Genomic DNA, 24,953 nt, shown 5'->3' on the forward strand with positions numbered 1-24,953 from the left:
TTGAGAGTCATTTTGAGAGATAGATTAAAGAGGACACGACTGTAGAAATACATAAAAGAAATTGAAGCCAGTTTCAGCAAAATTTCTTTGTTTAAATTTTGCTATAAATGGGAAACAGGCTATTTTTTGATACTAAAACTATGGTAGGATCAAGAGTTTAGACTACTGTTTCTTTTGTCTAAGTATGGCTTAACAAAATTGATGGAAGAAATCCTGTCCTTGTTTTGCTAAACTCTTAGATTTTAACTATTATTCCAAAATTAGCAAATTTAGTGCCCACTTCAGTTCAACGATGGTATTTTACCGGATATTGCCTCTTTTTTTTCTATCTCTGTTGACAGCCCAAACTATAGGGGTATTTGAATGAAAACCAGATTTCAGCTTTGAATTACCAGATATTTTTTTTTCCGGTAAATAAATTTTTTTTTTCAAAAACGGCAAATTTTATGATCTAAAAATCTCCGCAATCGAACAGTCTTGGGCAAAGCGTATTTTGGTGTAATATTCGAATAGTTGAAAAGGTGGAAGTTGTGAGACAACTAAAAGACGAAAATTAGTTGGAATATCATGTATTTTCCACCTGACCTCCTCCATCCCCTCTGCAAAGAAACATGCCCTCAAATATTTTGAGGCCTATCAAGAAAAATATCTAAGACAAGCTTAGAAAAAAAGAAGAAACTAGCTGTGCCATTCTTTGAAACAGAAGAATTCATTCTTTTGAATTTTTCCTACAGTCAGACAACCCAAAATGGATTACCCTCAATTGTAGCAGGGTTGTGGATTTTATGATCCAAACGAAAATCTGATTTCTTGGAATATGAACCAGAATCCGTAATTACGTCGTAAATAGAAATCAAATTTGACGACCAGATTCTCAAATCTTGAATCCGGGATGTCCGGCTTTGTATATAGCAATTGGAAAGGTGCTGAACTTATTTTGCTTTACCAACTCTTATTCCAAAACCTCAATTTTAAATGCCCCCTTCTGTTGTGAATTAGGATCGATTAATCGGCTCCGACTCAGGGGCGGATCCAGGGGATTGTTTTAGGGGCACGTTTCCCCAGAAGGTCAAACGTTGCACTGATTACCGGGCCAGGGGTCACAAAATAGCGATGGGGGAGGCAAGTTTTTATTGGTGCCCTCCCCAAACACTAATTTTGTATCTGCCTCAGTCCAACTCCATAGGTTATCAGCGCATTGAGACTCCCGACATTAGCCAATTCACATGAGATACGATAAAGTTGTAATTTGACATCTTCAAAACCATTAACTCGAGACAGTCTGTCAGCAAACAACGTTTTTTGGTTGCCTTCTTTAACGACATGAATAAACAACCTCGGAAAAATTCGTGGCGGTGTTTTGAGTCTGTTTAACTTAGATACTCTTGAGTATGACATTTGTCTCTAGTTTTGTTGTGTGATTTGAGACGACTCTTTGTTGAATTGTTTTTGGTGCGTGAAAAAACCGGATTATTCCGTGTACATGGTCTGTGGTTTTAAGGCTGGATTGTGTGTTTTTTTTGTGAGTCTTATTTCTTCTGATTTATGGAATGATATTACCAATTGAAAATGATTTCCGAAGGGCCTTTTTCCTGCAGCTACAATTCCATGGTATTTCTAATACTGTCTACAAATATTATTTGTGAAATGTTGCGAAATAATTAAATGTTGTGCTGTGGGGCATGAGCCAACAAATTGTGAAATTTATAAGCAATTATTGTGTTTAAAATTTTTTAATTTAAAAATACATAGTGGCTCTTGTACCACTTTTGGTGTAGTAAATTGTGGTTGGTAAACATATAGTAGTTGGCCACTTCCGAAGGAAGTAAACAGTTCTTCATACACAGTTGTCACATTAGATTCCTTTTTTATGCTCTTTCCAAATATAATGGTCGTTTTTCTGACAATTCCCCCCTTCCCCCTGATAGTCCCTGATATGTTTCTCCGTTACTCAAAAAACCATACTTCATAGGCTCTTTGTTAAAAGGGGTTTGTGGAGTCTTGACTGGATGAAATTTAATATTGTCTGAGTGAATTGCAACGCAATGTGAATAAAATATTATTTGAAATGATTTAGAAAAGTGGAAAACCATGGAAGGAATTATCTGATAATCTGATTAATCTGAAGGATAATCTGATTAATAGAAACATGCTGCCTATTATGAAGTAGGAATTTCATTGTTTATAGTTTCCTTTTAGTTTATATTTATGTCTAAGAATATATCTGTGACCATAAGGGGGGGGGATGAACTGTCAAAAAGCGACCTTGATATTTGAAATAAGTGTAAAATAAGGATTCTAATGGTATGATTTAAATTTCTTTGCTTTGTTTTCCTACAGAATTGGCCATTCCCCAAATCTTTAGGTGACCAGAGGAAAAAAATACGGTCAAATTGTAAATGAGAGTCTTTTTGCTATTAAAAGCAGTTCAATCATTTAATAGAAACTTCCAGTAATGTTTTTAGAGCCTAAGATATGAACGGGGAAGACCTTTTGAAGTACCTTCCTCCGACCCGTCCCCTTCTAAAGGATACTGACCTTGAACAAACTTTGAGTTTAAAAATAAAAATTTCAGGAGTAGATCTAGAGCAAATAAAAGGATAGAAAAGGTATTTATTTGCTAAATCCTGATTTATATAGTTTCAAAGAACTTGAAAAGTTTTGTCTTAAATTTGAAAAGAATCCTAATGGGACTTAAAATCATTGGAATTGTGTTTTCTTAACCTAGAGTCAAAGAAAAGTGGACTCAAAGCAAAATCGAAGGAAAATTCTCTAACTTTCTTAATTTTCTTAAAAAAAACCTTTCGATTTTTGGCACTTCCGTATTATATGGTATACACTCGAGAAGTAAAGTTTGGTGAATGCTAATAAAATAAAACAAAATATGATGAAAATTAAAAAAATACCAACTAAATATTTAATCAAAATATAGCTATAATGTAATTTTCCACCGAGCCAAAGCGAATGGTCTTATGTAAAGATTGTGAAAACCGGTTTTTGTCTCATCTTCGCGATCCAAATTCTCGAGTGTGTACCATATAATACGGAATATCAATTTTTTTTCTAAAAGCCTTAGGAATAGGAAAGGATAGGCGCTTAAAAATAACCATGCATTGCATAATAGGCTATCTCGGAGAATCAATTCTCATTTAGGGCTTTTTTATTTTTAAGCCTATCAGGTAAAATTCAGAAGTGGATTTTACCTGCCCTCTCAAACCTTTAGAAATAGGAAACGGATAGGTGCTTAAAAACAACCATCCAGGGCATAACAGGCAACAGCATCTGAATTCATTCCTACATTTTATTTTGTCTTATCGCCAAAAATTACTCCCCATTTAAGCCTTTTGTTTAATTGTTAAGCCTTAATATGGAAGGAGCCTAAATTTTTCTGACCCTTCCCTGAATGTTTTTACTGGGTCCGATTTTCTGTAGTTACAGGCAACCTTCAGGAAACGTAAAATTGGCATTCATTTTCTTTATCTTGCATGGAAATGGTATCTTGACATTTTCAGAGCTCAAGATAATTGCCAAAATTGTTTGCTAAGCTGTTCTCGAAGGGAGGATCAGCAGGGTAATGTAGACACGGAGGATCAAAGTGGGGTTTAGCTTACACTGCTCTGCAGTGTAATTATATATTTCCCATCTATTCTGTCACTTCTTTGTCTTGTCTCACGCTAAGCTGAAAGAAACTAACTAAGAAACCGGTTCTACGTTGTGTCAATGGATGAAGAACTTGACATATTAGATGCGATCTTTAGGTTTCACCATAGTGTTATGTTTTTGTTCCAATGTCTAAATACGCCTCTAAGGTTAGCCCAATTTAAATCAGTTAAAAAAAAATAATTGAAAATAAAAGAACCTCTAATGCTAGAAGCCAGGCAGTTTCTTTTTCAGTGATGTTAAAAAAATTAACTTAGGCTTCAGTTTTGGTTTTCTTATTGTGTGTGTGACGATCAATACAGAATGTTTATCATTGCATTAGGCGGGGAAAAGGCTTAATCTCTTTTTATTATCAAAAGAGCCCTTAAATAGCTATCTACGATGTTCTAATACCACGCTAGCGCCTGAGAAGAAAAAAAAGTGGAAGCTAAAATGTGAATCTCTTCATTTTCAAGGGTATTAGACAAGGGTAATTCCAATTATAATTTTTTTATTTTAATTCATCATTATTTTTTGAGGGTTTTGAAACTCTTTTTCAAAATTCTCGTAAATATATTTTCGTCATTACTTTTTATGGCACTTGGTATTAACCAAGTGACATATAGCAATCGCAAATTCTGTCGGTCTGTCTGTCTGTCGGTCCCGGTTTTACTACTTTAGGCACTTCCAGGTAAGCTAGGACGATGAAATTTGGCAGGCGTATCAGGGACCGGACCAGATTAAATTAGAAATAGTCGTTTTCCCGATTTGACCATCTGGGGGAGGGGGGTGGGGGCCGTTAATTCGGAAAAAATAGAAGTATTCTTAACTTACGAACGGTTGATCAGATCTTAATGAAATTTGATGTTTGGAAGGATATCGTGTCTCAGAGCTGTTATTTTAAATCCCGACCGGATCTGGTGACATTGGGGGGGGGGAGTTGGGAGGGGAAAACCTAAAATCTTGGAAAACACTTAGAGTGGAGGGATCGGGATGAAACTTGGTGGGAAAAATAAGCACAAGTCCTAGATACATGATTGACATAACCGGAACGGATCCGCTCTCTTTGGGGTAGTTGGGGGGGGGGGTTAATTCTGAAAAATTAGAAAAAATAAGGTATTTTTAACTTACGAACGGGTGATTGGATCTCAATAAAATTTGATATTTAGTAGGATATCGTGTCTCAGAGCTCTTATTTTAAATCCCGACCGGATGTGGTGACATAGGGGGGGGGGGAGTTGGGAGGGAAACCTAAAATCGTGGAAACACTTAGAGTGGAGGGATCGGGATGAAACTTGGTGGGAAAAATAAGCACAAGTCCTAGATACATGATTGACATAACCGGAACGGATCCGCTCTTTTTGGGGTAGTTGGGGGGGGGGGTTAATTCTGAAAAATTAGAAAAATTAAGGCATTTTTAACTTACGAACGGGTGATCGGATCTCAATGAAATTTAATATTTAGAAGGATATCGTGTTTCAAAGCTCTTATTTAAATCCCGACCAGATCTGGTGACATTGGGGGGAGTTTGGGGTGGGGGAACCTAAAATCATGGAAAACGCTTAGATTGCAGGGATCGGGATGAAACTTGGTGAGAAATTAAACAGAAGTCTTAGATACGTGATTTACATAATTGGAACGGATCCGCTCTATTGGGGGGGGGGGGGTAATTCTGAAAAATTAGAAAAAACGACGTATTTTTAACTTACGAAGGACAGATCGGTTCTTCATGAAACTTCATATTTAGAAGGACCTCGTAACTCAGATCTCTTATTTTAAATCTCAACCGGATCCAGCGTCATTGGGGGGGGGGCGGAAATCTTAGAAAATACTTAAAGCGGAGTGATCAGGATGAAACTGGATGGGAAGAATAAATCCTGTCTAAGATACGTGACTGACATAGCCGGACCGGATCTGCTCTCTTTGGTGGAGTTGGGGGGGGGGGGGTAATTTTGAAAATTGAGGTATTTGTAACTTACGAAAGGGTGACCAGATCTTAATGAAATTTGATATTAAGAAAGATCTTATGCTTTAAAGCTCTAATTTTAAATTCCGACTAGATCCTGTGACATTGGGGGAGTTGGAGGGGGGAACCGGAATTCTTGGAAAACGTGAAAATTGGGGTATTTTTATCTTACGAATAGGTGATCGGATCTTAATGAAATTTGATATTTAGAAGGAATTCATGTCTCAGAGCTCTTATTTCAAATCCCGACTAGATCTTTTGACATTGGGGGGATTTGGAGGGGGATATCTTTGAAAACACTTGGAGTGGAGGAATCGGGATGAAGCTTGGTGGATAGAATAAGCAAATGTCCTTGATACGTGATTGACATAACTTTACTGGATTCTCTCTCTTTGGGGGAGTTGGGGGGAGGGGCTCAGTGATTTGGCGAGTTTGGTGCTTCTGGACGTGCTAGGACGATGAAAATTGGTAGACGTGTCAGGGAGCTGCACAAATTGAGTTGATAAAGTCGTTTTCCCAGATTCGACCATATGGGGGGCTAAAGGGAGAGGAAAAATTAGAAAAAATTTGGTATTTATAACTTATTGAGTGGGTGATCGGATTTTAATGAATTTTGATATTTAGAAGGACATCGTGACTCAGAGCTCTTATTTTAAATCCTGACAAGCATTAAGCCTCTGATTTTCCTTTTAAATCAATCTATTTATTCTTAGTATTCTGTTAGAGCTCATACCATATGAGCTCTTGGCTCTTAGCTCTTCTTGCCTCGTCACAAGTGCCTTATGAGCTCTTAGCTCTTGTTTCTTTTGAGCCTAGCCTGAATAATAGGCATTATTTCTTAATCTGTGTCAAGTGATGATTTATTTTGCTTGAAAATTTATTTTTAAAAATTTGTTTTTAATTTTATTTGTACGGACTTTTTTTCTCTTTACCAGTTTACAGCTATTGCTGTGACCATATAAATTTGTAGGCCTACACCTAACAGTACAAAAATAAATTAGTATAAAATGTTTTCAGAAACATTTTTTATGGAAAGTCATTTTTTCATTATATTTCCTTAGATTTCCAGGGGCCTTTATGTAAAATATATGCTCAAAATGTCCTTTCCCATTTCTTTTCTGTTTTGATGTATATGACGACTTATACTTATTGACGACATGACTGCCTGTCCATGGATTATTCTTTATGGTTGATTGTGTATGGCTATGCTGTTTGACCTATGTGATTGTATGGATGAGTAGGGTTAAGGCCTCATTCAAGTGCTGATCTATATTAGTCACTAATTTAGGAAAACAGTCTTCCTTTTCTCCTTCTGTCTCTCTTTTTTTTATGTGTTTGTGCTGTTGCATGGGTGATTTCTCTTTTCATGATATATATATATATATATATTCTCTAAGGATAGTTTAGGCCCTTGTTTTACTGGCTGTATGCCAAACAATAAGCTGTACAAAAGTCGTTGTTCGTCCTAAATGGTATCCCCAAGATGGGTTTTGTGACATCCCTATCCCTGCTTTTTATCGGTGCCCTATTTCTGCTTTTAACCAGTGCCCTATCCCACCATCCCTTGACAGCCAGCAGGTACATGTTACTTCATAAGAAGTGTTTTCTAAGAGATGCTGGTGTCTGTTACGTCATTGGCAGGGTTTACTTTGGTTATTGTGTAATAGGGTTTGTTTACTTTCGGTTGTTGTATAATAGGACTTTGACTGTTATGTAATAGGACATGCTAGAGTCCACTAGTCATTCATAGAAGTTTTTTAAAGACAATTTCCTTCAAGCAGTTTCAAGACATCCCAAGACGTTTTCTAAGACATTTTTTCTTCAAGGCCTTTTTCTTCATGGTTTCTTTAGTTCTTACGTAATAGGGGAATGTTTACCTATGTTGAGGATGACGCATTCACACGTGACTTGTTTCTTCAGGCCCCCATGGGGGATCTCCGCTTGTAACTGAGGAGGACACACACTTTGGTGTTGCGTAAGGGTGGTGCACACATGGGGTGTTCCAAAATACTTTAAAAGATTTCTTTTTCTTTCAATGCGTTTTTCTCAGGGAACTTCATATCCTAAAAATTTTATGTCCACATGAGGATTCGAAAGGTCATTTCCATCCAATGGAACTGCGCCCTTGACAGCTGGACTGTGAAAACCTTTCTAATATTTTGATTTGGGGAATAGATTCTACGAAATAACCAATTCCTATGAAATAAGCAATTCCATACGCGGAGAGTTCCCATGTCCTGCTTACTAGAATTATTAAGCTATTGATTACGCGTTTCCTATGACTGCAATAATTAAGATGCAGAGGGGAAAATCGATTACTAGAAATGGCTTACACTTGGTATGCATAAGTAGTGCTTTGGAGAGTGTTGCTATCAACAATATATAATATTGCTATCAGAGATGAAATGAAAGCGAGAGTAACATTATGGCTAGAATTAACAACACCTCCATACATGATCAAAAGTTTTTCCTTTTCCTCTTTACTACCCATAATTTTACACTTATATTGAGGAATTTCTTGAATGAGCCTACCTTTGTGCATAGGCTACAAGGTGCTTAAGTTGCATTAGTGAAATATAATGAAGTTTCAACCTGGATCAGTAAATCTAAAGGATACAAACTTTTGTACATACAGATTTTATTAATAAAGACAAATTTACGACGTATTATTAAACCACAGAAAAAGCAGTTAAAACTCAAAAAACGAAAAAAACGTGAAAAACCTGATATAGGATAAAAGATAAGCAAAAACAAGCGTGAATTAAAGAACGATGGAGGTCCTTGCAACCAATTCCAGAGGGGTGCTTGTTATTAGAGAACATTTAATCCATTTTGAGAGCTATTTTTGAGGACTTTTAAAAAAGAAAATGCCACATTTCAGTAAGTAATTCCATAGAGGGGAGGGTTGTTATTAGAGATAAATCTAAGCAATATTAAGGGGTATTTTCTCTGAGGTCCTAGTGAACATCCCTCATATCTTTTGACTGAGTGTTAGGTTTCAGTCCCTCACCACCGCCGAAAAATTCATTTAACGAAACTTGTTAAATGTTAAAAGTTGTTAAAACTCCACCTTAACTTTAGGGTGTAAAACATGTTAGTCCAAGCAATCCATGCCACCATGGCAATATGTGGCTGCCCCATGGCACCCCTTTGAAACGTATTATCATTCCTAAAACATTTTTACCAGCAATTTATGATAAAATTTTTTATTTAAATCTAGTGATTCATGTTTTTTCGGAAGTCATCCCTCCGTGATGCATCAAGTCAATTCTGACCACCATGTCACAGCATGACTGGCTCCCTTGGCATCCCTCCTCAGTATTCCTAAGACACTTTCCAGATATTTGTTGTTAAAAATCATGCATTAAATCCATTGATTCATGTTTGAGCAACTCAACACTCCGTGATAAACTATTTCAATTAACGGCACCATGTCACACTATTACTGACCATTTGACATCCTCTGATACCACCTCATCATTCTTAAGACATTTTCCAGATATTTTCTAGTAAAAAATCATGCATTAAATCAAATGGTTCACAATGTTTCATCTTTTCGCAAGCCAACCCTCCGTCATACACCATCTCAATTCACGTCATAGTGCCGCAATACTATTAACCATCTGGCACCTCCTTGCATCCCCCACTCATCATTTTAAAAATCATATATTCAATCCAATAGTTCATGTTTTCGCAAGCTACCCTTAACTTTATATACCTGTCAAAATTCACGCCACTGTGCCACACTGTGACTGGCCTTCTGGCACCGTCTAGCATCCCTCATGATTCCCAAGACATTTTCCAGATATTTTCTTGTTAAAAATCACGCATTAAATCCAATGGTTCATGTTATAGCAATCCCCCCAAAACATGATCCCCTCGTGACAATTCACGCCTCTGTAGTAAACTACAAATGGTACACGACACCCTTCTGACGCACATTAACACACCTAAGGGTTTTCAACCTTCTTCTCTCAAAAATAAATTTATAAACTAAAAATCACCTTTGTTTTTATTTGAACAGCGAAAACTTGTCATTTCATTCATAGATTGCCATGTTCCATGGCAATTCCCAGCCTGTAACACTTAATGGCTGGCACACGGAACCCTCTAGCAAGTATTATCACACATCTGACCTTTTTTTAGCATTTTCCTGTAAAAATATTTGTTGGCACTAGAATCGATCATTTAAACTTAATGAAAAAAAAAATCCCTATTAGAGTTTCCTCTGGAATTAAGCTTAGCGTAGCACAATATACAAGCCTTGATGGCACCCTCTGGGGCACATTATCACACCTAAGAGATTTTTCAACCTTTTCCCCCTCAAAAATAAATTTATAAACTAAAAATGGCCATTGTTTTTACTTGAACAGAGGAAACTTGCCATTTCATTGTTAGATTGCAATGTTCCATGGCAATTGCCAGCCTGTGACACTAAATGGCTGACATACGGTAGAATTTAAAACATTTTCTTGAATAACCTTTTCCTAATTACCACAACATGTAGAAACCCAGGCCAAGTTATTGACATCAAGACCAAACCGTAGAAATCCAGGCAAACTCATTGAAATCATTTCCAAACTAATGAAATCGAGGAAAGCTCTAAAATCAAGACCAATACATAGAAATCATAGCCAATGATTAGAAATCCACATGAATTCATAAATCTCAGGACCAACAGTAGAAATTCATACCAAACCATAGACATCAAGACCAATTTGAAGTAATCAAGAGATCAATATGTAGAAATCATAACCAGTGCATAGAAACTGAGACCAAACCGTAAAAACCGAACTCTAGAAATCAAGGTCAACCTATAAAATCCAGACCAATCCAAAGAAATGAAGGCAGTATCTAAAAATTAATATCAATCCATACAAATCTTGAATAGACCAAAAACATGAATCGCTGGATTTAAATCATATTTTTATCATGAATATTTCTGGTAGAAATGTCTTAGGAATGATAATAAGTATGCAGGGGTGCCCTATGGCAGCCACATATTGGCATGGTGGCATGAGTTGCTTGGACTAACGTGTTATATTCCTTAAAATTAAAGTGGGAGGTGTTAAATGAATTTTTCGGCGGGGGGGGGGGACTGAAATCTAAAACTCAGTCAATATTTCTTAAATTTATTTCTAATAATAACTCTCCCCATCTGTAATTGCTTGCTAGGGTAGGTTAGCCACATATTGTCACGATGGTGCGAATATGCATATCTTTGGCTCAATGAAACGTTATATTTTCATAAAAAGTTCTCAGAAATAGCTCTTAATATTGATTAAATTTATCTATAATACCCCCCCCCCCTCTGTGATTGGTTGCTAGGACCACCATCGTTCTTTAATTCATGGTTCTTTTTGCTTATATTTTATCCTATGTCAGATTTTCAGGTTTTGTTTTCTTCCATTGTTGAGTTTCAACTATTTCTTCTGTGTTTTAATAATGTTTTGTAGTTTTTTTAAATAAAATTTGTAGAATATGTACAAATAGTCCTTCCTTCTGGAATTGGTTGCTAGGGCCCAACTGGGGTCTGAAGAAATAAGTCACGTGTAAATGTGTCATCCTTAACATAAGTAAACATTCCCCTATTACGGAAGAACTAAAGAAATCATCAAGAAAATCACCTTGAAGAGAAAATGTCTTACAAAAGATTTTGGGATGTCTTGAAACGTCTCGAAAATACGTCGTGAAGAAAAATGTCTTAGAAAGTGTCTTGAAGAGAAATGTCTTAAAAAAAAGACGTCTTGGGATGTCTCGAAACGTCTTGAAGAGAAGTGTCTTAAAAAACGTCTTGGGGTGTCTTAAAATGTCTTGAAAAAAAGTCTGCAGAAAAATGTTGACTCTAACACGTCCTATTACGTAACGGTCAAAGCCCTATTATTTAACAACCAAAAGTAAACAAACCCTATTACATAACAACCAAAGTAAACCTCCCCATGACGTAACAGACACCTGCATCTCCTAGGAAGTATTCCCGATGACGTAACATACACCTGCATCTATTTGAAAACATTCCATATGACATAACATGCACCTACTGGCTGTCATGGAATGGTGGGATAGGGCACGGGTTAAAAGCAGGAATAAAGATGCCACAAGACCCATCTTTGGGGATACCACTGTCCTTGAAAAATAAAGAAAGATAGGGTAAAGAATAGCTAGAATGTGGCTAGACTTCCAAAGAGCCATCTTTGGCTAGAAGGTTTTTGGTTATATATCTGGGCCCAAACGAAAAACAGGGCGTGCCCGAATGGGTTGAGAATAGATCATAGATCAATAAGTTAAAGCAAATTAAAACTTCATGAGAGGAGGTAATGGGTGAGGCTTTGAGGGTGGAGTTGGGGTGGGAGAGACGGGTGTAGCTATTTTGGCCTCAGGTGGTTCTTCTGCTACAGTGAATTGCTAATGATGGTAGTAGTAGTAGTAGTTTTTAAACTTGGGTTAATCTTTCTTTGTTTAGATTACTGAAAAATCTTGTATTCAAACAGCCATTGTTTGACAGTTCCCATTGTTTGACATTTGTTTGACATTGTTTGACAGCCATTGTTTGACATTGTTTGACAGCCATTGTTTGACATTGTTTGACAGCCATTGTTTGACATTGTTTGACAGTTATTTTGTCCAAAGCGAGAGCATTTCCAAGTCATGCCAATTGTTGTCATTGCTGGTATCTTGTTAAAACGTAGTTGTGACGTAATAAGTAGAGAATTAAATTTATTGTACAAATAATAATCCCAATAGAAACTGGAAATTTTGTCTCATTTAAATTTGACTTCATTTGTTATTCTTTTAGAAATGTCAGATGCTCATGCATCTATTGCTTCTTCGATAATCATATAATGAAATGCCTAAATTATATTTTAATTTTAAAAAGCTATATATTTAGTTTAAGTTACAAAGAAAAAAAAATCGAACGCTGTTTTTATCTTTATCCTCAGTTGCGTAAAGAGGTCTTCTGACACCCGGGGCGTGATTTCAACTCGTCGCCCCTTTTTTTGGATTTCCACTCCCCCTAGCTATTAAACCTAGCATTGACAAAACTCATTCATAGTTTTTACATTATGGAAATAAAGAAGGTAAAAGGAAAGTAAATAGTGTGTTTGAAAGAATTTGTCTGTAAACAGTTAAATGTAAATAACTCAATACGTAATAAAGTTAAACAAAATACAATATATTTGAATATTGGAGTCTTATGACATTATTATAACATCAATGCAATTATAATAATGATTATTATATATGGTAAAGTGATTAATGAGTTGTAAAAGGGGATAGCTAATTCAAGGAATTCCGCTGCAATCTGTGTTAAAATGAATCACAGTGAAATATCACAACTATGTGATAGTGAAACTGTGATTGTGATATGTGATAGTGAAACTGTTCTGGAAGCAACATTTTGTGAAGATAACAAACTGACTAATAATATAGAAAAGCGACCTTTTTGAATCCATTTTTTTATCACCTTGATGGGCCTCATGGCAGTCCCCCCTTCTGCTACCTCTTCCCACATACACTAGTAAGACCCTATAGTCGTATACCTAATAATTAGCTTAGATTTATTTTTGCATATAAAAGACATTATATCAAACACATCGAACGAACTTTAAAATATTAATAAAGGAGTCCTAATTTATTGCTCCATATGCAAGGAAAAAACCGTTTGCATACTGAATAATAAACACAGATTTCAGAAGAGGATGATATAGATACAGAGAAGGATAGAGCCTCCTCAGGGAGGATATACTTTGAATTTTTAAGAAAAAAGCTCAATTTCCTATGATAGGGTTTTGCTTATTCACAAATGTCAGAGTGAGTCTAACTCGATTGGTTCTTTTGGGAAAATTTGTAAAAGGTTCTATTATTTTATTAAAAGGTTCTAAAAAAAATGTATTAAAAGGTTCTAAAAATTTGTTAAATTTCTGAAAGAAAAATATATAAAGGGTTCTATTAATTTATCAAATGGTTCTAAAAATTATAAAAAAATATGAAAAAAATAAACATTATTAAAAGGTTGTAAAAATTTATAAAAGGAAAATTTAGGAAAGGTTCTTTTAAAGGTTCGTTCGTTCAAGCGGGTATTTTGTATTTTCAGGTGAGAAAAAAAGCTATCTAAGTTACGCCACTATTTTTCATATCAAGTTTTTGTTAAAAGCTTGCAAGTTGAGATTTTATTTATTTTTATTTTTTTGTAATGAGCAAAAATGAACGGAACTATCATCTGAATTTCAGCTAATTGTTCTTGTCACCCTAAAAAAAAAAATTATCACCCCTACAAAGATGGCACCTTTCAGCCCTTCCTACGTCACTTTTTCCTATCTAGTTTTTGTTAAAAATTTGCAAGTGAAGGGGACACTTTTTTTTTAAGCGAAGGGCATACATTTTTTTTAAATGAAGGGTATATTTTTTTTTAAACGAAAGGCATACATTTTTTTTAAACGAAGGGCATATATTTTTTTAAAACGAAGGGCCTACATTTTTTTCTTTCTAACGAAAGGCATACATTTTTTTTTACAACAACAAAAGAGAGAATAATGAGGACTTTTTTCCCAAGACAGTGAACCAACAAAACCTATTTGAATATTCCGGCCCTATATCTAAGGGCCGTCTTAAGCAAAGAAAAAATAAAAAACAATAAAACACTTATAATAAAAGTTCTCAGTTAAAAATCCATTTGTTTTTATTTTAAAATAGCCTTGGCATCATTACTTCTTAACGAAAAGTTCAGCCAAGACTGGCTGAATTTAATAATAAGTCCTCATTATTCTCTCTTTTGTTGTTGTATTATGGAAAGGCAGTGTGGTCTTCGTCATTATTTACATTTTTTTTTTTAGACGAAGGGCATACATTTTTTTAAAAACGAAAGGCATACATTTTTTTATTTAAACGAAGGTCATACATTTTTTTTTTAAACGAAGGGCATACATTTTTTTTTTTAAACGAACGGCATAATTTTTTTTTTAAACGAAAGGTATGATTTTTTTTTTATTAAAACGAAAGGCATACATCTTTTTAAAGCGAAGGGCATACATTTTTTTTTTTAAACGAAGGCCATACATTTTTTTAAAACAGGGCATGCGCAAAAACGAACGGCATACATCTGAAATTTTCCAATTTGTTCGTTTAGCCAAACCAGCGAACAAAAAGAACCTTAAATATCAAATTACTTGTCAAATAATGTTTGCGCAACAGCAACAGGCTTATTGAATCCAGATGTCCTCGCCTGTTTGTTTAAGCTTTGTCATAGAAGTTTTCCTAAGTGATTCAAAAGCGCCATTTTTTTTATGTTATCTCCTTAGATGTTTTTTTTTCAGTTGGTTTTTAGCGTTGAGTGTAGAAATATCAATTTATAATATATTTCAGACAGTATGGTGACGCCAATTCACGGAAATCCAAGGGGTGGCAAAATGAATTTTTGAAAATTTAGGGGATGGGTTAGTAAAATTGTCTTTTTTCAATTAGAATGCCGAACGAAGACATTTATTAAAGAAAATTGCTCTCAGAAAAGGTATTTTTATTATCTGGGAAGGGAAGCAAAAGATCTTAGGGGGTACATACCCCCCTGCCCTCCCCAAGGGACGCTACTGAGACAGTATGTGTTTTTTGAACTTCTCGTGATTTTCTTGTCAGCAGCGAAGTTCCCTAATGCAATAATTCAGTTTCCATCTGGGGTTACGGATATAGCGGAAAACCAATGAAAATGAGAGAAACTGGGTTTTCAATTGGCTGTTTCATGTTGTGCTTTTTATTGGAAAGAGGTAAAACTGGCCATTTAGGACTGCTTTCTATTTTCGCCTTTGATTTTCACCATGATAGTTAGAACTGGGGGGAGGGCTGTTTTATTTGCTTACACAGTGCCATCACACATTATTGTTACTTACGCAGATTTCTCACTTCAATATTTTCGCAAGTCTCAAAAGGCATCCGCTCTGGGGATTTGGCTTCCTAAATGTTGACGATATCCAATGACATTGCGCGGACGAAGCGTTATCCAATTCAATGACACTGCATGAGCAGGCGAGTTTTCTTAGATAGCCACTGTAATACATAAGGGGTAAAACTTCCCCCGCTCAAAAAAATTTCTGTCGGCGTTCGGTGTTATGTACGAGAAGCCCTCAGAAATTACGTATGCGAGAAATGCAAGTCCTACGAAAATGATTCTACATCAGAAAATAGTCACAGAATGTACAAGACAGTCAAGAAACTCGCCAAAAAACATCATCAGCTACTGCTAGTATTTTGGACAAAGATGGTAGACCATATCATTTTATCCATATCCATCAAACTGACGCGTCATTGTGTTTTTGGTTGGAAGACAATAATGTCCAATAATTCTTGTTACACGTTTCTATTCCGAAACACCTGTATTAGCAACTGCGTATCGAATTGCGTATTTAGTAAACTATATGTTACTGCATATCCGAAGCTAATTTACGAGATGAAAAATTAGCAATTTTCAATGTCATTTTTCAGTTTAGTGTTTGTAGTCAGTCTGTTATTAAGAGAGTCATTAACGACTTTTAGTGGTTTTTCCTCATTCCATTGGATTAATCCAAACGTGTTTCGGATAATTTTTTACTCTTAAGGGACTATAAATAAGGACTTGGAATTAATATCTTTTTTTTATTTGTCGAATAGTACCTAGAACTTTCCTCCTAATTAGGGAGCTGAGGGATAGGTTTTCTTTTCAAACGAATATAATAGAGCTTCTAAGCTGATCAGCTTCTCAATATAAGCATTCTCAATAATATTACGCTATCAGCCGTAGGGATAGGAGGGATTTCCCCCTAAAAAGAAAACATAAAATGTTAAAATAAGAAAGTGAGAAATTCTCCAGTATAAATTTTTATAAAAAGGAAGGCCTGGTAGCACTAACCCCCCTCCCTCCCCTCTTGCCGCTGAGAAATTTCTTGGTAGTGCTCATATACCCCCTTGATATTTTTTAGAAATTTGGGGGAGAGGTCATACAAAAATAGATTTGTCTGAGCTATTTATCAAATGGCTTCTTGAACTTTGTTTTCATAACTTACAAATAGTTACAAAAATAAAAGTTAATTCATGGAGCTTCAGATTTGGACAGTTTTAACCACTCCTCATGTCGCTAGCTTTCACTAGCCCCCTGCGAATCAGTGGTTGCAGTATTTTGTGGAAAAAAGGTATTAGAGATATTTCAGTAAAAGAGATAAAAGGTTTCAATTTTCAGTAATCTGAAAATTTTCAGCAATCAATTTTCAGTCGAGTTAGGAGTAGCCGGGGTTTGATCATTGGAGGTATAAGTAGTTGTAGTCGGGGCTGCTGTGGTAGCAGAAATCGATCAGGGAATTGTCTTCAAACATCAGTATCAAATTTGGTCGAAATGACACATCATTGGGGAAATACTTGCTTACCACAAATAAATTTTTGAAAAATTTCCGATATGTATTGATTCAAAAAATAATCTTTGTTTTGTAATAACTGAGCTCAGAAACAACAACAACAACTCACTGCAGCACCAAGTCGCCCCATGCTAACACAGCTACGCACGCTCCTCTTCCATCCCAATATATTCAAAGCCTCCCTCTTTACATCCTCCCAGGAAGTTCCCATTTCCCTTAAATTTTTCTTTATGACATCCTCCCACCCCAACCGCGGACGACCTGCTTTTGGTTTAGTCTTAGACGGTTGGCCGAAAAGGAAATATTTGGCAATGTGTCATCTTTCATCTGCAGAACATGCCCTAGCTGTCTCAACCTTTCTCTCATTATAGCCCTAGAAAGTGGGACTGAACTGCACTTTTTGTAGAGCCTACTGTTTAAAATACAGTCAGTCAGCTGGGTACCAAGAACAATCTTTGGCAATTTCTCTGCAAAACATCTAGGAAATCTTCATCCGCTTTTCGGAGCGCCCATTCTTCATAACCGTATTTGACCACTGTCATCACTGTAGCTTCCAATATTCCAATCTTTGTTTGCAGACTTATCTTGCTATTCTTCCAAACTTTTTTCAACTGTGAAAAAGCACCCTGAGCCTTGCTATTCTACTTTAAACATCTTCACTGCTCCCACTGTCTTTACTAATAATACTATAAAGGTAAGTGAAGCTGTCCACCTGATCAACCTTTTTGTTACCCAGCGTCACCTTTTCATCATCACTTATTCCTAGCCTTAGCGACTTAGTCTTCTTAACATTAATTTTCAAACTTATTTTAGCACCCTGAATTCGCAAAACCTCTAAAAGTTCAATCACTTTGCTCAAACTTTCATCTAAGATGCTTAAATAATCAGCATAATCTAAGTCCAGGAAAGTTTTTCCTCCCAGAGCCCTTCCTGTGCTTTTTAAAACAAAGTCCATCAAAATGATCCATATAAAAGGGGGTAGAACACACCCTGCTTAACTCCTGATCAAACAGTTCGTGGTAACGAACTGTAGTAAGGAGCGATCCGACTCAATAGTAACCAAAACTCTAAAAAATTGAATTTTGATATAAATAGCTACATCAAAAGAATTGCATTTTAATGCTGATTTTAAATATATAAGTTTCATCAAGTTTAGTCTTAGCCATCAAAAGTTACGAGCCTGAGAAAATTTGCCTTATTTAGGAAAATAGGGGGAAACACCCCCTAAAAGTCGTAGGATCTTAACGAAAATGACACCATCAGATTCAGCGTATCAGAGAACCCTACTGTAGAAGTTTCAAGCTCCTATCTACAAAAATGTGGAATTTTGCATTTTTTGCCAAAAGACAAATCACGGGTGCGTGTTTATTTGTTTTTTTTTTGTTTTTTTTTGTTTTTTTTTTCCCCCAGGGGTCATTGTATCGACCAAGTGGTCCTAGAATGTCGCAAGAGGGCTCATTCTAACGGAAATGAAAAGTTCTAGTGCCCTTTTTAAGTGACCAAAAAAATTGGAGGGCATCTAGGCCCCCTCTCACGCTCATTTTTTTCCCAACGTCAACGGATCAAAATTTTGAGATAGCCATTTTGTTTGGCATAGTCGAAAATCTTAATAACTATGTTTTTGTGGATGACTTACTCCCCCACAGTCCCTGGGGGTGGGGTTGCAAGTTACAAACTTCAACTAGTGTTTACATATAATAATGGTTATTGGGAAGTGTACAGACGTTTTCAGGGGGATTTTTTTGGTTTTGGGGGTAGGGTTGAGGGAGGGGGCTATGTGGGAGGATCTTTCCTTGGAGAAATATGCCATGGGGGAAAAAAATTCAATGAAAAGGGCGCAGGATTTTCTAGCATTACTATAAAAAAAAAGCAGTCCCACGCTCTTTACGCTAAAGTTTTTAGTTGTTTTAAAAAGTAGAATTGTGGCAAAGAGTCAAACTTTAGCGTAAAGAGCGAGGGACTGCGGAGGGGACAACCCATTTCATATACGGAGTAATTTCTGTTCGTTTTAAGTTTTAATGTCGCTCCTTACTTTCAGTTAAAAAAACTAGTTTTTTTTTATTTAATTTAATACGAAACCAGCTGCTAACCTCATTTCTTACCTCAATCGCAACAGTTTTGTTCTTGTATCTAGCACTAGTCACTTAAATGTATTTGTCTGGTCTGATACCATACAAGGATAAGACCTTTGCTAAAGCTCTTCTACCAACAGAATCGAACGCTTGCTCATAATTTATAAATTTGAGGACAAAATGTATTTGATAAATCAGGTACTTCTCAATTATTAACCTAAGAGGGAAAATTTGGTCAACACATCCTCTACCCTTTCTAAAACCGCACTGTTCTTCTCTTTTCACTTTGTCTAGAGCATCTCTCGCCATATTACTAAGTAATTAGCTACCTACACATACCAGGCTAATTCCTCCATAATTACTACACTCGCTCTTATCACATTATACAATGGTTTAATTAGCAAAGGATAAGACCTTTGCTAAAGCTCTTCTACCAACAGAATCGAACGCTTGCTCATAATTTATAAAATTGAGGACAAAATGTATTTGATAAATCAGGCACTTCTCAATTATTGACCTAAGAGGGAAAATTTGGTCAACACATCCTCTACCCTTTCTAAAACCGCAATGTTCTTCTCTTTTCACTTTGTCTAGAGCATCTCTCGCCATGTTACTAAGTAATTAGCAACCTACAGATACCAGGCTAATTCCTCCATAATTACTACACTCACTCTTATCACCTTTCTTATACAATGGTTTAATTAGAGTTTACCTAAAATCGCTAGGTACTTCCCCTTTTTCAAAAATCATATTCATAATCTTCGGCAACTTATTTCTAACCCCTGAGCCACCATATTTAAGAGAACCTTTGATGCATATTTGAAGTAGGTATTTTGTTTTGTTTAAGGATCCCAATATTGCAATTTCTGTCTAATCTTTGTAGTTAGTTACTTCAAAAAAAAATTCCTAATATCAATTTTTAAGGGAAGTCAAACTACATCTCTGAAATATGTACTTAAAATATGGTAAATAGTTTTTGCAAAGGGAATTTGAGATCATAACAGCATCTGGGAAGCAAAATCCTCCTACGCGGTATTACCGCAGTAATTTTGAGTGTCTAGATAATAATGTTCAGTGGCGTTATTTTTTCAGAATCCTGGGGGGAGGGCAAAGTTTGAGCCAATTTTCTTAAGTCAAGTGAAAGTACTACTATTGAATGCTATGACTATATACTAATATTACTGCTACTAATGCTACTACTACTAATTGAATACTAATACTATATAATACTATTGAAATAGATGAGTTTTGGAGGTCTAAATTTTTGTAGTTCACTACTTCAAAAAAACCTAAGAATAGTTTTAGATACTCGTTTGAATGGAAGTACACCAGCTGACCAGCAATAATCTATGTCGGAAATGCAACTCTGTGCCACTTTCTTGAGTATATTATTGAGTATTGAGTATATTATTGAGTATATCATATTATTGAGTATTGATATTATTGAGTATCAGTATTGAGTATATTATTGAGTATATCATATTATTGAGTATTGATATTATTGAGTATCAGTATTGAGTATATTATTGAGTGTATCATATTATTGAGTATTGATATTCTTGAGTATCAGTATTGAGTATATTATTGAGTATATCATATTATTGAGTATTGATATTATTGAGTATCAGTATTGAGTATATTATTGAGTATATCATATTATTGAGTATTGATATTATTGAGTATCAGTATTGAGTATATTATTGAGTATATCATATTATTGAGTATTGATATTCTTGAGTTGCCATATTCTGTGCCATATTCTTAAGAGGCAAAGATGGTCAGGCCACGTTTTATTTATGAATGATCGTTTTTTAGGCGTTGGCAAAATAGTGCTTTTGGCAAAAATAGGCAAAAAAATACTGCAAAATAGGAACCATTGGAGGGGTGAAGAGAGTTTGAATCATTTTTGTTTGGGGAGAGCTGTGTTGGCCTTACGCTGCTTTGTGCTAAGATGGGTTGAGTGTTCCCGAAATCATCCATGAGTCATCATGAATCGAAAAAGTTGTAGCATATAGAACTTGGTCGGGGGGGGGGACTGGATAACAACACCACATAAGGTGCTCCGACCATAGTGACAAATTGCAGATTTCACCAAGCTATGGTGTTTTCACCAGCTTCACCAGATTTCACCAGCAATATCTAGTTTCAACTAGAATGCTTATATAGTCTCTGTTTTGGAATAGGTTGAACGTGTTGCTTGGTGATGATGACACATTATCCTTAGAGCTGCATTTTAACCTGCTTTCAATCCTTTTGATTAAAATGGAAATCTTTTGAGATTTTTATTGGTCCAATTTTGGGGCTGCTGGAAGGTCTGTCAGCAAAAAGCGTTGAAAAAATGGTTGGATGTCTTATGACCCATTTAGTCATTTCAATCAAATCAAATTTTGATTGAAATGCAAATCAAAATTCAAATCAAAATTTGAATTTTGCAAATCAAAATTTGCAATCAAATCATTTCTTACTCATAATTCTACGATTGCCCATTCTATATGATGAGACCAAAAAAGACAAAAAAGGGAGAAAAATGGGAGTATAGACTCAACACGGACTTACTACGGACTCAACGCTAACGCTTAGACTATCCAAACGATGCGTCTGTCCTGCTGTTTACTATTTTAAGTTGGTTAGATTTATTTGAGTAGGTAGTTATCGGAAATGATCAACTTCACCAGTTCGCCAGTTTGTCTTACTCTTACATCAGAATGTTTGTTTTAACTTTGAAGGTTTTTTAGGCTAATTAATTCAGAAATTTGCTAGAAAATCTTTTCTTTTAGCTTATTGTCGGCCGCCATTCAATTTGGTAGTTCTATAGTAGTATACTACTGATTTGGTAATGACGGTAGTTTGAATTGAGTGCGTTTCATTTATTTTGTACACCTAGATTTCCAAGCTTCCGTCAGGTACACGATATTTTATTTTTTAGGAGGCGTGAATGGGTTAACTGGGTCCTAATATGCCTCTCGTATTCACCACAAATTCCACAACGTAATATTTCCCACTAAGGTCGGAAATTATTAGTATATAGCTGTAATTTAAGAAAAGGATTGTCTATGGTATAAGGCAATTTATTCTTATTCAAAGTTTAGGTTAGTTGACCTCTGATCACTTTTGACCCTTAAAAAGGGCACTAAAACTTCGAATTTCAAGTTAAGGTGATTCCCTTTGAAGCTTATATAGCCACCTCTTCCATATGAAGCGCATCTGGGAAAAATAATGGTAAGACATTAAAGGCTTATGGTTCTTTGCTATTGCCAATGCAATAGCATTGGCTCTGATTGAGACTTAAGCAAAAGTTATCCTTATCCCTGACCTAGTAAAATATAATAATTCTGCTTCGAAACACTTGCCTTAGATTCAATGTATCTAGTATAGACTCTGTGTATGATTTAGTTACTTTGTATAAGGCAATTCGTTCTATGAACAGTATTCAGATAAAACATATACAGGAAAGACGAAAGTTATTCATTCCATTCGTTACTTTCACTCGAAATCTGTAAGATTTTGAGTGCAAAATTAGTATTTTCGCAGGCTTGTAGATTTTAGAGCAAATTTCCTCGTTTTGCTGGTGTCTCGGTACTTTTTTTAAAATACCGAGGACATCAAAATAAAAGCATTTTTGGCCCTGCTGTACCAATCTGAAGTCTATTTTTACCTTTAAGTCCTCATTTTTTTAGCTTCTATTTTGGTTGTTTCAAAATTATGAACTAAGGCAGCACTACATTTTCATCACTGTTACCACCTTAACCCGCGAAAATAATAAAGTAAAATCAAATAGTGAATACTTAATAAGTTAATGAGTAAAAATAATTAGTTAATACTTGGAACAGGCAACGTTTTTTGTCCATAAGAATTCAAGTGCTAATGCTATATGACTCCCGAAGACAACTACACGTTCAAAAGAAAGGTATACTTTCTTAAACTGTTTCATCCCAGATGTTTCAGCTTATTTTTTGCTGATTATTGCTCACACATCTTTTTGAATCTTGGTGCCCGTTGCAACGTTGCATAATTGCATATGGAGGTCTCTTTTTATTAAAAATTAAATTCCTGATTTTTCCTATGTTTTCAAGGTTTAATGTCATTGTTCTTGGTAGTTTAAGTTCTGGCGCACTTGAATCAAATAATTGCTGAAATTTATTGACCTAGAACTGAATTTAGGTTTATAGATGGCGTGCATGTTCTCTGAAAAGAAATAGTTGTATTTGTAGTTAATTTCAGAGGGGGAAGGTGAGGGCACTTGTACAATCAACTGATAAATATGAACCGAAAATTTGTAAGTTTTCTCTGTCAAACAAAAGGTTGTTTGTGTGTATTATTTTTCGGAAAATGACAGCTTCTGTTTTTTTTTTCTTAAACAAAAGAGCTGCCATCGTGTCTTTTTCAGGTTAAAATATTTAGTCTGTTAAGAAATATGCAGTTGTGGCCTTTTGCACATTTTTAACAGTTAGCAGATTTTCAATAATTTGCACATGTGTTTAACCTAGGCATAACGGAAAGCGACTAAAAATACATAAATAGCCTACTTATTCTGTAATTTTTGGATTCCTGTGGAGAGGTTTCACAAAGGCTTTTACTCTCCACCTCCCACCATAAAAATATGTCCAGGCAACTCTTCCTCAGCCGCTTCCTTATCTCCCCCCTCGAGATTTTTTCCGGTGCCTTCTTTCCCTTTTTTTTCTTTTTTTGCTCTTTTTTAGAATAAACTTGCCAATTTGGTCAATTATCGGCACATTTGTCACATTAGCCCCCCTACCCCCTAAGATGTGGCTCATTGGTGCTCTTGTCACAATAACCTCCCTCAAGATTTTGCTCTAGATCCGCCCCTACAAAATTCACCTTCGTATTTATTGGAATAGCCAAGTACTGGGCCTAAAAATCCATTTTTGACACTTTCTGTGCCCCCTCCCCCCACCCACAAAATGGGTCACTGGCCTCTAACCTAATACCTGCTGTGTGGCTATTGAATACTGTATAACTGTTAGTATTATTAGCTGAACAGTTTATAACAAACGTTGTGGTACAGACTACATATATTCCCCGGATATATTTCTCCACCTCGTAATAGTATGGCCTCTGGAATTGAGAGGCTGTAGTTTAATGATCATAGACCATTGACCCTATTTATATTATTTTTCTTTCATTTCTTTTTTTTATTCTTTCTTTACCCCACGACTGCTGGTTTCATACCACCACCTCTGGAAAAAAAAGAAGAAACAACCAAACAATGATCATTCTCATAGGTGGAAATAACAAAATGTCATATGTTTGTTTTAGATAGGATAAGACCTTGCAAACTCCGCGGTTTTAGGGTAGGGGCAGAAGGGGTACTCGCCTCGGATGCAGAAATTTTAGGGGTACAAATTTTCAAACAAATAATCGGTCATAATCATTTTGTGATTTTTGAAATGTTATTAACGAAGTAGAGAACGCAGTTAATAAATAAAATAATTATTGACTAGTTAATTAAATAAAAATAAGTAAATATTTTAAATAATCAATTTAAGAATAGTTAATAAATTATTGATGATTAATAAAATAAAACAATTTAATAATTTGAATAATAAATTAAAAATAAATAGTAAATTATTGACTGGTCAATAAAATAAAAATAATTATATGATTTAAATAATAAATTAAAAATAATTAAAACATAAATTGAAAATAATTTTGTTAATAGATTAAAAATTTGGTAAAAATCTGACCGGAAAATTTTGTAGGAGACAGGATATGCTAATCCGGATTTTGCCCGGGCATAAGAGACGTCCGAACTGCCACTGCCTCCGCTCACAGGTTCTCGTACATGTGAAATTATATGATGAAATTGTCAGCAAGATCGAACCACTCTCTGTGGTTATTCCACTTTTTTTCTAAAATTATGCCAATTTCAGTTTTATAAAG

At 35.4% G+C, this 24,953-nt stretch overlaps 1 protein-coding gene across 3 annotated transcripts in view; it reads left to right on the forward strand.

Annotated features, from left to right (window-relative positions):
* LOC136028378 (septin-7-like) overlaps positions 1-24,953 on the forward strand; it is a 201,454-nt gene that overhangs the window by 16,352 nt on the left and 160,149 nt on the right. Inside the window, exon 1 of one of the 3 annotated variants that reach the window (XM_065706184.1) lies at positions 1,529-1,611. The exons of 1 other annotated variant lie outside the window; for it this stretch is intronic. In XM_065706184.1, the coding sequence (XP_065562256.1) occupies positions 1,570-1,611 (42 nt within the window). In that variant the 5' untranslated portion in view covers positions 1,529-1,569. Of the gene's footprint in view, positions 1-1,528; positions 1,612-16,132; positions 16,164-24,953 lie in introns of those variants that run through there. One more of the 3 variants, XM_065706182.1, reaches the window with a different exon arrangement.

The sequence above is a fragment of the Artemia franciscana genome, chromosome 6, assembly GCF_032884065.1.
Source record: "Artemia franciscana chromosome 6, ASM3288406v1, whole genome shotgun sequence".
In the NCBI taxonomy this organism is placed as follows: Eukaryota; Metazoa; Arthropoda; class Branchiopoda; order Anostraca; family Artemiidae; genus Artemia; species Artemia franciscana.